This window comes from Ochotona princeps, chromosome X, assembly GCF_030435755.1.
Source record: "Ochotona princeps isolate mOchPri1 chromosome X, mOchPri1.hap1, whole genome shotgun sequence".
Taxonomy (NCBI): Eukaryota; Metazoa; Chordata; class Mammalia; order Lagomorpha; family Ochotonidae; genus Ochotona; species Ochotona princeps.
Genome location: NC_080865.1, coordinates 52053021 through 52066100, shown reverse-complemented (window position 1 = coordinate 52066100; position 13080 = coordinate 52053021). Strand labels below are relative to the sequence as shown.

The window sequence follows — 13080 nt, the reverse complement described above, 5'->3', positions numbered from 1 at the left end:
TGTATTTACTTTAAATTACAAGCAACAATTCTCCCCCTGCATCAGCTGTGGAGAGCAAAGGGTTAACTTACGATGCCATTCTTACTACTGATCAAGGTGGGTTAGGAAGATATATTAGATTTCTGATATCATCTCTCCCCTTCTTTCTTTTGCATTTATTGAGTTTAAAATGATGTTCTCTCGTCTCCTTAGCTAGCGAATCTGCCAGCTGTGCATGTATGTTGATGTGAACCCATTTATACACAGTTTCTGAACTTGGATTGTGGAGGTGGGGGTGTGGAGGTAGAGACTGCATTTGCTGGAGTTTTCATATATCCATGTAAATATTGAAAGAGAATATGATTGCAAATAATGTGGCTGCCTGCTGCATCTTTAGCAGAAACAAATTTTAAGGAACAAATCTGAAAAAGATGTGAGGAGAAAAGATGAGGTAGGAACAGAAGAGGAGAGTATACCTCCTTCTATCACTTGGCCAATCACTTTACATTTTTCTTTTCTTCATCTCTCTTTCTTGCACACAAAACTTGGGAAATATGCATACTGGAATATATATTACAATTCAGATCCACGACTTCCGAAGAGTTAATCCTAGATAGCACGTTATTCTCTATAATGTGAGAACTACTATGCTTTGACCTAGGATATATGCAGAGATTTTTTAAAATATGAAATCATTTGGATTCCAATTCACTTTTGCAGAAATTGTATATGATCTTAGGTGAATCATTATACTTTCATTAATGGAAAAATGAATTAATAAATTAAATGTATATTTCATGCTAGAAAGTGTACATTTTATCCAATTCAATCCTCCAGATTATGAGGAAACAGCCCTCAGCAATTCAGTCAAATATTCCATGAATCTTTATCAATTGTCTTCTATGTTTCAGAAATTTCCCTAAAAACCATAGGTAGATTAATGAATGAACTAAGGTCCCAAACTTCTTAAAAGTCAAGTTCTTAACTGGTGCAAAACCATTGTTACAAATTGACGAGGATGGAACTAAAATTGGACAGTGCAGAGTTAGGAACAAAACATTTGCAAACAAAGATCAAGTAATGATGAAGTGATTTAATTATCAGACACATAACTCTTATGAACCATATAGCTGCAAAAGAAAAGAAATTAAGAACTTGTGTGTAAGTACGTAACATCGTAGAAAAACCAGAATTGCTCCTTTAAGAGCTTATTGTTATGTCTATGTTCAAATTCAAACAAGTAAATAATTCCTCAGAGAGATGATCCAACAGGAGTTTCAAGAAAAACAGTAATTGCAATTTTCTTAACTCTTTTATTAAGAACTAAGACAGATCTCAGATCCTATGCTTTGTAAACAAAAATTATCTAGTCCGTTTGTAAAACAGCTTGAAATCCTGTGGAGATATATTCCCTGTTTTATTTATGTAAGTATATTTCTTTTTTGTTTGTGCTTTTAAATTCCTCCAGGAGAAGATTCTAGCTTAATTACAATATTTATAATAAGCTGAGCCTCCTAAATGGCAACTTTATCCTCTTTCACCTCCCTGCTTGTCTAATCTTTATTTCTCTTCCCTGTAATTAAACTGATTTCAATCCACTTCTCTCATTATGATTTCCTTCTTTTCTGTTCAGCCTTTTTATTTTTGCCTGCGCCTCGTCTTTCCTATTCTCCATTTTCAACATTTTACTCGTAGGAATTATTCATTCTGACTTATAACTTGATTCAGATATGAATGAAATACTTCTGTTAGTGGATAGAACATAATTAATATTTATCAGTTTCATTAATGTTCCAGTTGTGCAGCTCCTGCAATGAGAAGCTGTACAGCCTTCATATAGAAACAAAGACATATAAAATATGTTTCATAAGCCAAAGACAGTTTCTTTCAGGAAGAGAAATAAAATAGTCAGATGTATTATAGATACCATGAGATAAGTACATTTAAAGTATTATTGGGGTTTAGAGGTTGAAGATAACACATTTGCTTGAGAGGAACCAGGAAATGATTTATTGTGGAATTTAAGATACAGATACGATTAAAGTATTATTAGCATCTCAAGGGATATCTGACAAGATCTGTTAACTTCTCAGATATGCAGACTAAAAGAAGAAAAGCCAAATATGATTGTATGCATTGCATCCTGAGACACTGAGAGAATCATGAACCAAATAAAAGAATTGAGAAATGAGGGGAGAAACAGCTGGTCTGAGAAAGGAAAAATTATGAGATCTGTTTGAATCAGTAATACTTGAGATGCACAGAGGGAAAGATGCCCAGAAGACAGTTAAAACTGGTTGAGAGAAAGGTCACACTTGAGAAGCAGACATGGAAATTATTATTCTTAAATTTATCATTGAAACTGTGAGAACGATCATTGCTAGGTAACTTCGAGGGTAGAGGGCAGAACATTGAGGTATAGTTGTTGCCAGAGAGGAACATGAATACCAAGTAACTGAAGCAACTGGAGAGAGTAGCCAAGCATCTCATGCAATGAAAACATTAATGAAGATGAGGTTTGAGAATAGCTTGACTTAAGGAAATGAGCATGATATTCAGGAGAGCAATTTCAATATTCAATGGAGGGAAAATCCAGAAGCAGAAAGCTAATGGATGGATAGATCAAGATGAAATGGAAGAAATGAGTAGAATTAATCTTCTTGAAAGGATATTGGTCAAAAAGAGAAGACATGGGATAGTAGCTAAAGGAGGAAAGGGAACTTGTGAAGAATTTAGAGAATTGTAAGTAAAATGAAATAACCTATAATGTGTAAGGCTAAAGATGGAATAGAGAAAGGATACAAATGGGGTAAGATTCTGGAAATGAAGAGAGGAATATGATTTCAGAGATAGATAAGTGACTTCAGGGAAAGAAACAGCCATATATCCTTCTCCTTAATGATATGGAAGAAGAAACGGAGGAAAATGTTTAGGTGTACAGGTTAAGAAAGAGATCTTCATGAATAGATTATGTTGGTTGTATCCATATTAGGCAGCATGAGCACATATAGTTGAGAAAAATTTTTAAAAAGAATTTGAATAATAAAAAATATGATAAGGGGTCCCCTTTGAAGCTGGGTAGCTTGAACTTGCAAAGAGCAAAGCTTTTACTGAACGTATTTTCAAGCAATATTTTGTGGCCTGGGAACAGTAAAGTAGATGTTGAAGACTATATACTTTGCTAGATGTGAGAACTACAGCCAGAGTTTCTAAAAGTAACAATTAAAGTTATAAGATCAACCATTTTGAAACCACCCACTAATTTTTAGGGTGGATCTGGTACAGATCCAGATGTACAGATTGAAAACAAAAAAGAAGATCTCAAAACAGTAAAACTGTCTAGCATTTCATTGAGAAATCTAAAATTTTAGAATCACTTTATTTTGCTTATTTTTTGGTTTACAGTGGTTAGCTCATATAAATATTTGGTTTTACTTTCTTAGAGATTTGAGTAAAAGTAACTCCTTAAATTTGGAGAATTTTTTCACTAAGTCATATCAAATAATAAGATAGTAATACGTTCTGGAACAAATGAATACTGTTAGTGCCTAAATTATCCTTTTTTTAAAAAAAATTAAGATGTTTCAGCACTTACATTAAAATTTAACTCACAGACAAGAATTGATGATACTTGCTGAATTTGTACCCCCATTTTTACTTACTGATTTATTTATTTGAAAGGCAGAGTTACATAAAAAGAAGGAGAGATAGAAAACTGTTACTCTCTCCAGATGGCCACTAAGGCTAGAACTAGGCCAAGTTTAAGCAGGAACTTGGAGCTCATTTGAGTCTCCCACCTGGGTACTTTGGCTATCTATTAGAGGAAGTGGAGCAGCTGAGATTCCATTCAGTGTCATATGGGATGTGGATGGCAGAGGTGGCAAAATAACCCATTCATCCACAATTCCTGCCCATTTTTCCCCCTTAGAAGGTGGTAGTTATATCATTAAGTTTGAAGTGCTTATCAGCCCTTCTCACACAATCATCTGATATTCACTAGGATGATTTTAAAATCAGTAAATTTCCTTTCCTCATTAATGCAACTTCTATATATTTTAACTTGACATCCAAGACAGATTCTAAGATTCTAAATATTATGTAATTATATATTAATTTTTAAATTTATTAATTTATTATTAAAAACCAATGCCATTTGTGAACTAAATTTGTGATAAGGAAAGTAAACCTAAGAGAGAGTTAGTGACTTAGAGAAGTTTCCACAGCACAAATAACTTTTTTTTTAAAGATTTATTTTATTTTTATTACAAAGTCAGATATATACTGAGAGGAGGAGAGATAGAGAGGAAGTGGAGCTGCCGGGACCAGAACCAGCGGCCATATGGGATCAAGGCGAGGACCTTAGCCACTACACCACGCCGCCGAGCCACAAATAGCATTTTACAAAAGAACTCATATGTAAATTTTATGAATTTATTTCTTCCCAGTGGACTTACTTACATAAATTTTAATAATCAATGGATTCATTGTAATCCAAATCTGATTCTTTCTTAGTTCTCACCTATTGAGTTCTCTGAAACATTCATACCTTTGACTTCCTATGCTGTCTAAGCACTTCTTTTCTCTCATCATCAGTATTTTGTTCTTTTGATTTTTAGGCCTCCTAGTACTTGTCTTAATACCTATCTTTGGTCTTCATTTTTCTTTTATTCAGCAACTGTATGATGTTACTCAGCTCTACTAAGTAGGTGGATCTGAAATCTGGATCAGCAACATTGAACTTTGAACCAAGTTTCAGACTTTTGCTTTTAGTTGTGTACTTGATGTCTATGTCTGAGTACTCACCTGCACAATTTTTGCAACAGCGAGTTTTTGATAGTTATTTGGGATCATTTACTACACTGTATGCTTTAAGTGCTATGAGGAATTAAAGCACTAGTCAGATTTAGATTCTTATGAGGAAAGCATGTAAAACTCAAAATGCTTGTATGTTTCGATTTTTAAGATTTATTTATGTATTTAAATATTTGAAAGGCAGAGTGATAGGGAGAGATAGAGACATAATGAGAAAGTGATCTCCCATGTGCTAGCTTACTCCCCAAATGGCTGCAATGATTGGAGCTGTGCAACACAAAATCCAGGAAGCAGAAGCTATCCTGATCTTCTACTTTGGTAGCAGTGATCCAAGTACTTGAACTGTCACTTTTGACATTTGCTGTTTTCCCAAGGATATTAACACAAAGCTAAATTGGAAGTGGAGCAGCTGGGCTTAAATTGGTACTCTGTTATGGCATGCCAGTGACTGAATTTGCTGCTTAATTTGCTGTACTAGAGTGTCCACCCCAATTTTTGTTTTTTATACCATTGTCCATATCACAGACACCTCAGATTCAAGGTTTCAGAGTCACCTTTGACAAATACTGTACTGGGGGCTGGTGTTTGGTCCAACAGTTAAGATACCAGTGGGTAATGTTGAAGCTATTGGAGTTGAGTCATAGCTCTGTCTCTTGACTCCTTATTTGTGCTAATGCTGAACCTGGGAGATAACAGGTGATGGTTCAAGTAGTTGGGGCCCTGCCACCTGTGTGGAAGAACGAAATTGAATTTGTGATTACAGGCTTTGACCTGACCCAAATTTAGCCATTGTGTGTGGAGAGTGAACTTTTTTCAAATTAATAATAATAGTAATAATAATAAACTAAATATCTCAGTTTAAACAAAAATACCATTCTTGATCATAAGGATAATGTCCTAACTTTTTTCCTCACCCGTGTACTTTTTGTTCTCTAATCATTCTAAAGCCAGTTTGTGTTGATCTTACACTCCTGTTTAAAAGTGATTAATGGTTTCAGATTGCTTGCAGAACCAAATCCTGCCTAGTGTATTCATTAAATATAGCTTACTCTTTTCCAAACTTAGTGACTTATATTATTTTGTTTCCTTCACTTGTAAAAATCATTTTCTTCCATCTCCTCCGATCCAAGGACCACATCAACATTTGGAACATCACCTGATCAAAGTACCTCCTATGAATACTGCCAGATGAAACAGTTTTCCTGCATTAGATCTTCATCTTATATATGCCCTTTGTCTTTATATTTATGAACACTTATTACATTCTATCTTGTATTATAGATATTTGCGTTCATATATTACCGAGACTATGGATTGATGATCTAATGATCTAATAAAGGCCCGCATAGTAAATATTTCAAGATTTGCAGACCACATAGGCCCTAGATCTTCTTTTTTAAAAAGTCCCATCTGTTTTGGTTTTGTTTTGCTTTGTTATTTGCTTGTCACAGAAAGAGAGAGAGAGAGAGAGAGAGAGAGAGAGAGAGAGAGAGAGAGAGAGAGAGAGAAATCCCACCTATGGTTGATGTCTTAAATAACAGCCACTGAAAGGGCAGGACTAAGGCTGATACAGAGTCAGGAACTCAATCCAGGTCTCTTGCATAGGGGACAGAGAGACAACTACTTGGGCTATCATCATCGTAAGAGGTACGTTAATAGGAAACTGGAACCAGGAGTTGTAGCCAGTAATGGAACCCATGCTTTACAATGTGGGACACAGTTTTCTTGAGCAGTCTTAATTGACAGGTTAAATAACCTCTCCCATTTTTTTCCTAGTTCTTAAAAATCTAACTACCATTCTGCATTTGAGAACAGTGAACCAAAAAAGGTTTATGACAATTTTATGAACACTGATCAATATTAAATTCTCAATCTCATTCATGTTAATATGCCTCATAGCACTTAACAAACTACATCATGCATAGCAAGCACTTAAATCTTACATGATTGCAAATAGCAGCAAAGAGATCCTTTTAGTAAACAAACACAAAGTATCTTCTGGAAGAATTTTTCCAAGTATGTGCATCTTTAGATTTAATCATTCATCAATGAGTGAAATTTACTCACATATTTTACCAAAATGTCCCTGATCGATTTAGCTTAACACCTTTTAGTCCAACTTCAACACAAGAAGCATATTGCTTTCAGTTCAAAGTATAGTACTTTCTCAACAACCAGCATTTTGGTCCTCTTGTTCTGAGAACACTTATTATAGCGGACTACAAAAATGTTAGCATCTTTTCTTTAATTTGAAGTGATTCTATGCACAATAACGATTCATTATTTTGATATTTCCTCCTATTCCTTTCCCCATTTTATAAAACAAATTAGTGAAATCTTTGTATCGAAACAACAAATAAAACATCCCCAGCTCTCCCAATATAAGCAAGACTCAATGAAAAATAAAAGAGAAGAATAATGCAGTGCATCACACATTTATTTTAGACTTCTTATCTGATTCTTATTAGTCCTTTCTTGGTTTCATTCAGATCTTGGACATGTCACCAGCCTTTATTTCATTGGCTGACATCTTCTAACCACTTGAGTAATCCTACAGTAATTTAGCTGATTACACAGAGATACAGTGGCTCTTGAAGCCTTTACTCTGTTTTAATATTCAAAGCATATGTTGCACTGAGAGTTTAGCCTTGATTATAATCACTAGTAAGAATTGTACACATCAAGGACATCCAAATTGGATACTAGGAAAAAAATATTATTTAATATAGTTCTACCTGCTTTATGGGTTTGTAGTTACATATTATGTTTATTTTGCAAGTGTTCAAATATGCTTTTACTTAGGAAAAAAAAAAACCTGCATGTGAAGCCACTTTAAATGAGGTTGACCTCATGCTTATCTGCCTAAGAGGAAATTTATTAAAACTTGCCTTAGGAATAATAAAAAAATACTTTTCTACCCTACTCCAATCTCATCCAAAGATTTTTAACCTAATAAAATGTAGCGTGAAAAATTTCAGATTGTTCCTTTTCATAAAATGGGCTATGTTACTATTTCCTTCCATTTGTCTGAACGTCACTGAGATGCCACTCCACGCTGTTCCTCAAGGCTGCCAGAGTCTTTCAGAGACTGCAGGTTTGCTCCAGTTAAGAGACACAGAAAAGATTCCTTTCAAAGCAAAACACAATCTTTCCTGTCTCTATAGGAACCACTATCGCCATTCCTAAGAGGGGGCCAATTCTTCCCGGGAAACAATGTGATTTATGAAAAAACAATAAGAAAAGTAGAGAAGCTAAATACAGAACAGGTAAGTAATATTTATTTTTTAAATTGTTAGGCACATTTATAAGTAAAAGTATTTTCATGAAGTTAAAATTACTTTTTTTAACATATATTTTTATTGCATTTCCTTTTTTAAAAAATTAATTACATTGCATTATGTGATACATTTTTTTATGCACTGGGATTCCCCCCGCCCCTGCCCAAACCCTCCCCCCACGGTGGATTGCTCCACCTTGTTGCATTTCCACAGTTCAAATTCAGTTGAGATTCTTTCATTGGAGATATTTACCAAGCATAAAGTCCAGCATCTTATTGTCCTGGTAAGTTCAGTGGTTTCTTGGTGAGACCATCTCTGGTCTGAAGGCAGAGCCGGCAGAGTATCATCCCAATCAATTAAGAGCCCCAACATAATATTTCCAACCATTTACAACATTATGGCATTAATTGACATGGTATTGAGTAACCCTTTTCTCATATAAAGTATTATTGTCTCCATTTTACTGGAAAGGAAGACAAAAATATGTGAAGTTAGATAGCAAATTGGGTCAGATAGTGATTGTGTGATGGTTTGTGGCACATCAGATTAAGCTACCGCCTGAATGCAAGCACCCCACATGAACACAAGTTTGAGTACCACCTGGTCCACTGCTGATCCAGCTCCCTGTTAATGTGCTTAGGAAAGCAGGGGAGATGGCCCAAGTTTGGGGGTACTTGCACCCATATGAGAAACTCAGAATTCCAGGCTCCTAGCTTCAGCCTGACCCAGCCACAAAATCGGGTGACCTAAAAACAAGAGAAATTTTGTTGACAAGTTTGGATCCCAGAAATCTGAAATCACTTTATGGCTAGGGCCATGATCCCTCTGAGGCTATCCAAGATGTGGTTTCCATACACGTCTCTCAGCTTCTGGTAACTTCAGGCATTTTTTGGAGTGTGGTACATTGCCCTAACCCTCTGTCTTTACCTGGTACTTCCCTGTGTGTTCTGACATCATCTTTTCTCTGCACAAATCTATTTCTCTGATAAATTTTCCATTTTTATAAGGAGCCTATCCTGATGACCTCATTTAAACTTGGTTACCTATAGATGACACTATTTCCAAACAAGATCACATTTTAAGTTACTTGGGGTTAGGATTTCAGCCAATCTTTGAGAGGACAGTACAGTTCAACCCATAATAACTGTTGCTGAATTAGTTTTAAAAAGAATTCACTTTTCTCATATGTAAATGAAACTAGTATATACTAGGCTAGTCTTTTTAAACTCCTTAGCATGGGAATGTATTTTATGATCACAATGGGTAGTTGTTAGCAGAGTCACAGAAACTAACACATCATTTATTTGATTCCCAGTAAAATCGAAATGGAAAAAAACAATCTGTTAGTCATATGTATCCAATAATTTTGTGTGCTTTGAAATCTGGATATATTCTGAAAGGTTTGATACAGGATGTGTTTAATACAAATATTCTAGAGAAGCACAGGATATTTCTGGATACTTTGAGATTGATCAAATACATTTCATCAAATATATCTGTTCTTCAAGGAACAATTTCCTTGATCTATCAAATTATATGTATTATTTATATCTAAGCAGACTGCCAAAAAAATTAAATCTAACACATTGTAAGGCACATCATTTCATTCTGCTTCTAGATTCTTGTTTCAGAGAAGCTACATGACTTTTATAATTATTGGTCTCTAGAATAATAAAAAAAAAAGACTATCCTGTATGTTTTAGTTGACTCGAACAGCTGAAGAAAAGCTCTGTGAATAGAACACTGCTGCTGCTGATTGCTTTTTAAACTTTCAATTTCAGAATAGTTTAAATTTACAAAACAAAACCTGTGAAGCAGTAAAAAGAGTTTCTATATACCCCACTCTCAGCTTCTTCTACTGTTAACATCTTACATTAGTATATCTGTCACTAACTATAAACCATACCTGGCTTCCTTACTGTTAAATATAATATTTACTTGCTTATGTCAAATTTTCTTATTAATGACTTAAAACTATGTGGGAGTTTTGAAGCTTCCATAGGAGCTGTTCAAGGTAAGAGGAACTGTGCAGTTGGAACAAACTTGAACTGCTTTCTATTACTTGAGTCTCCTCGGTAACGGAGATGCATGAGGATAAGCTGGATAAAGCCAAACTGTGGATGGGCCTATTTACAATGGCACATATGGGTAAGATAATACTAGCTCTTAGAAAAGATCTTTTTTTTTAGTGAAAGGTTAGTAAAGTAGTACCAATTGCAAGATAACTATCCAGTTCATTAGATTTTCACTGTGCATAATTCTTTTTTTCTCTATCAAAGCCAAAGAGTATGCTAATTCAATAATGTTTGTTCTTTCATACTGTGAAATTTGAAAGCATGTGTGTGCTTCAAAATATAGTTAATATATAAATATATTGCTGTAGAGCAGTATGTTTAGTTGGAAATTGGTTAATACAAAGATACCGGTGAATGGCTCCAACACTAAAAGGGCTTAAGGAAACTGTGAGGTATCACAAAGGTGCAAGTGGCAATGTCCTATTCAAGAGTCAACTGATACTTTGGAAACAAATACAATTAAGAAATGGGCTTGGGAGGCTAGTATTATAGTATAGAGTATGAATCCACTACCTGTGATTCTGGCATCCCATTAGGCTGTCAGTTCTAATTCCAGCTGCTGCATTTCTGTTCCTGCTCCCTGCTAATGGCCTGAAAAAAACAGCAGAAGACGGCCAAACTGCTTGAGCCCCTCATGTGGGAGACCTAAGAGAAAAACCCACCTCCTAATTTTGGCCTGGCCCAACTGTGGCTATCACAATCATTTGGGGAGTGAAACAATGGAAATCAGAGCAGGAAAACACAGGCAGGCAGACTTTTTCCCCTTTGATTATCTTCTGTCAATATACCCTTTCTGAATATTTTCTTGTTTATTTAAAAAATATTAATTTTCATAATACAGTTTCACAGGCTCAGGAATTTTCTAAATTTTTTTTTTCAGAAACACAGTTTGGTTTCCTTTTTTTTTTTCTTTTCTTTATTTTTTCCCCAGGAAGGATGCTATTTCAGTAACGTATAAACTCCCCACTGAGCAATGGTCTGCTCAGGTTGTCAGCGTGATTTTATTCTATTCCAATAAATGGAGGTATTTTGTAACATAAAAGAACACATTCACTCTCACCACGTGCAAGAAAGTTGTAAGTCACATACAGTTAGTTTCCTAAACATAAAGATCTTAGTGTACTTGTAGCTCTTGAGGTATGAGAAAAGTCTTAATTAAATTTTTCTATGACCTTTACTAACCATACATCTTCCAAGACAGCATCTATTTAAAAATGTGCTTTCTTAGATATTTTTCTTGCTTTCAAAATATTTTTATATACAAGAAATGATAATGTATGTACTTGGTGAAAATTCACAGAGCATAAAACAAATATAAACATATAATGCTATAAAATATTAAATGCTATACAATGAAAAATAAGTTTCCTTATCTGGACTATCTTTTCATCTCAGAGATGATCATTCCTACAAAATCTCTTGTTCTGTGTATGTCAAAGCAGTTGTATATATTTGAAAATGTATACTCATACATACATTATTTTAAAAGTTACACCTTAAGCAATATGGCATTCAGTCTTGCATACTTCGGCTTTTCTCACTTAAAATAGATTCAGACGAGATCGGGCGCGTTCAGGGTGGTATGGCCGTAGTTCGACATGGGTCAGGAGCAGACCAGGCTGAATCAGTTCATGTCATCCACTGGCAAATCCGATCACCAGAACAGAGTGTGGGATGAGCCGGGTTTGGTCGCGACAACAAGTACACATTATGGAATGCCAGGGCGTGGTTGCCTGTACTGGATTTGACTGCAGCACCCAACCAGCACACGTGAGATCCAGGAAGGGAGGGGCAGAGCTGGCACGGGGATTAAGGGGCTGGTCCCCTTGCCAGACAGCTACTCCCACTGGAGAGCGTGGGCTGGAATAGAGACAGACCAGACTAAGCAAGGCTGCAACACCTGTGCGCTGCATGTGGACTAGATCAGGGAAAAGCCAGGCTGGGCTGGGCTGATTATTCCTGCGGGTGCAAGCATAAATTAGAGTGGGTGAGGGATGTTTGGGCATAGTCGCAGCATCAGCTGGCAGAAGCTGGCACTGGGGACTAATTCTGTCAAGTCAAATCACAGAACCACCTAAAGCGTGCATAAACCGGGACTGAGAGACTTGGGAGGGAAAAAGTGGGTTCCCCCTTCTTGGGTCACTATTCCCGTAGGAGGGCATGAAAACTAGGACGGGGGCTGGGATGGCTAGATAGAGAGGCATCAAACAACATCCGTGAGGGCTGGATGGTTGAGTTGGTTAGATAGAACTAAGCTTTAATACCCATTGACAAGTACAAGAGCCAAATGGGATGGGGGACAGACTGGTCTTCTGCTACACATACTGGCAAATCCGGGTAGGGGGCGGGCCTGGTGGGGGTTATTGTGGGTCGCCCTGACTAGGCTGCAGCTCCCACTGGTTGATGTAAGGGCCGAACCAGACTGGACTGCAACACCCATTGGTTCCAGTGCAACTTGGGACTGAAAACAGAACCAACACAGCAATTGCAACCACCAGCTGATCGTGGTGATGGACTGTGCTGGGCCCTGTGCTTGCTAGAACATACAAGAAACTAGTCTGGGAATACCTCAAAGTTTCTTTGGAGATCTCCCCAACCGAAATGCTGGACTCAGAACTCTAACCAAGAAAAGACAGAAGACAGAACAGGTCAATCATTCATCTCAGCTATATGTTGGCAGCGAAATAGGGGGCAAACGGAGACTTTATGATGGACCATATCAATCAGTGGACGACCTCATTGAGCGAAACTGGCAGTGATTCATAACCGGAGAACTATTAAAACCACTTGAGCAAATATCTCAGAGCATGCCCCACATCTGGGACTTGGGGTGGACGGGAAACCGGGTGGGGCTTCTCCCTCAATATCCCCCTTTACCTCAGATACACGATGGAAACAATATGGACATAATAGTATTACCCACTTCCCTATACCCC

General features: G+C 36.5%; 1 protein-coding gene across 2 annotated transcripts in view; it reads left to right on the top strand.

Moving 5' to 3' along the window:
- The window catches only part of POF1B (POF1B actin binding protein), an 84009-nt gene that overhangs the window by 19436 nt on the left and 51493 nt on the right, over positions 1–13080 (top strand). For both annotated transcript variants that reach the window (XM_058658469.1, XM_058658468.1), the window contains exon 5: positions 7956–8057. In XM_058658469.1, coding sequence (XP_058514452.1) covers positions 7956–8057 — 102 coding nt within the window. The remainder of the gene's footprint in view (positions 1–7955; positions 8058–13080) is intronic.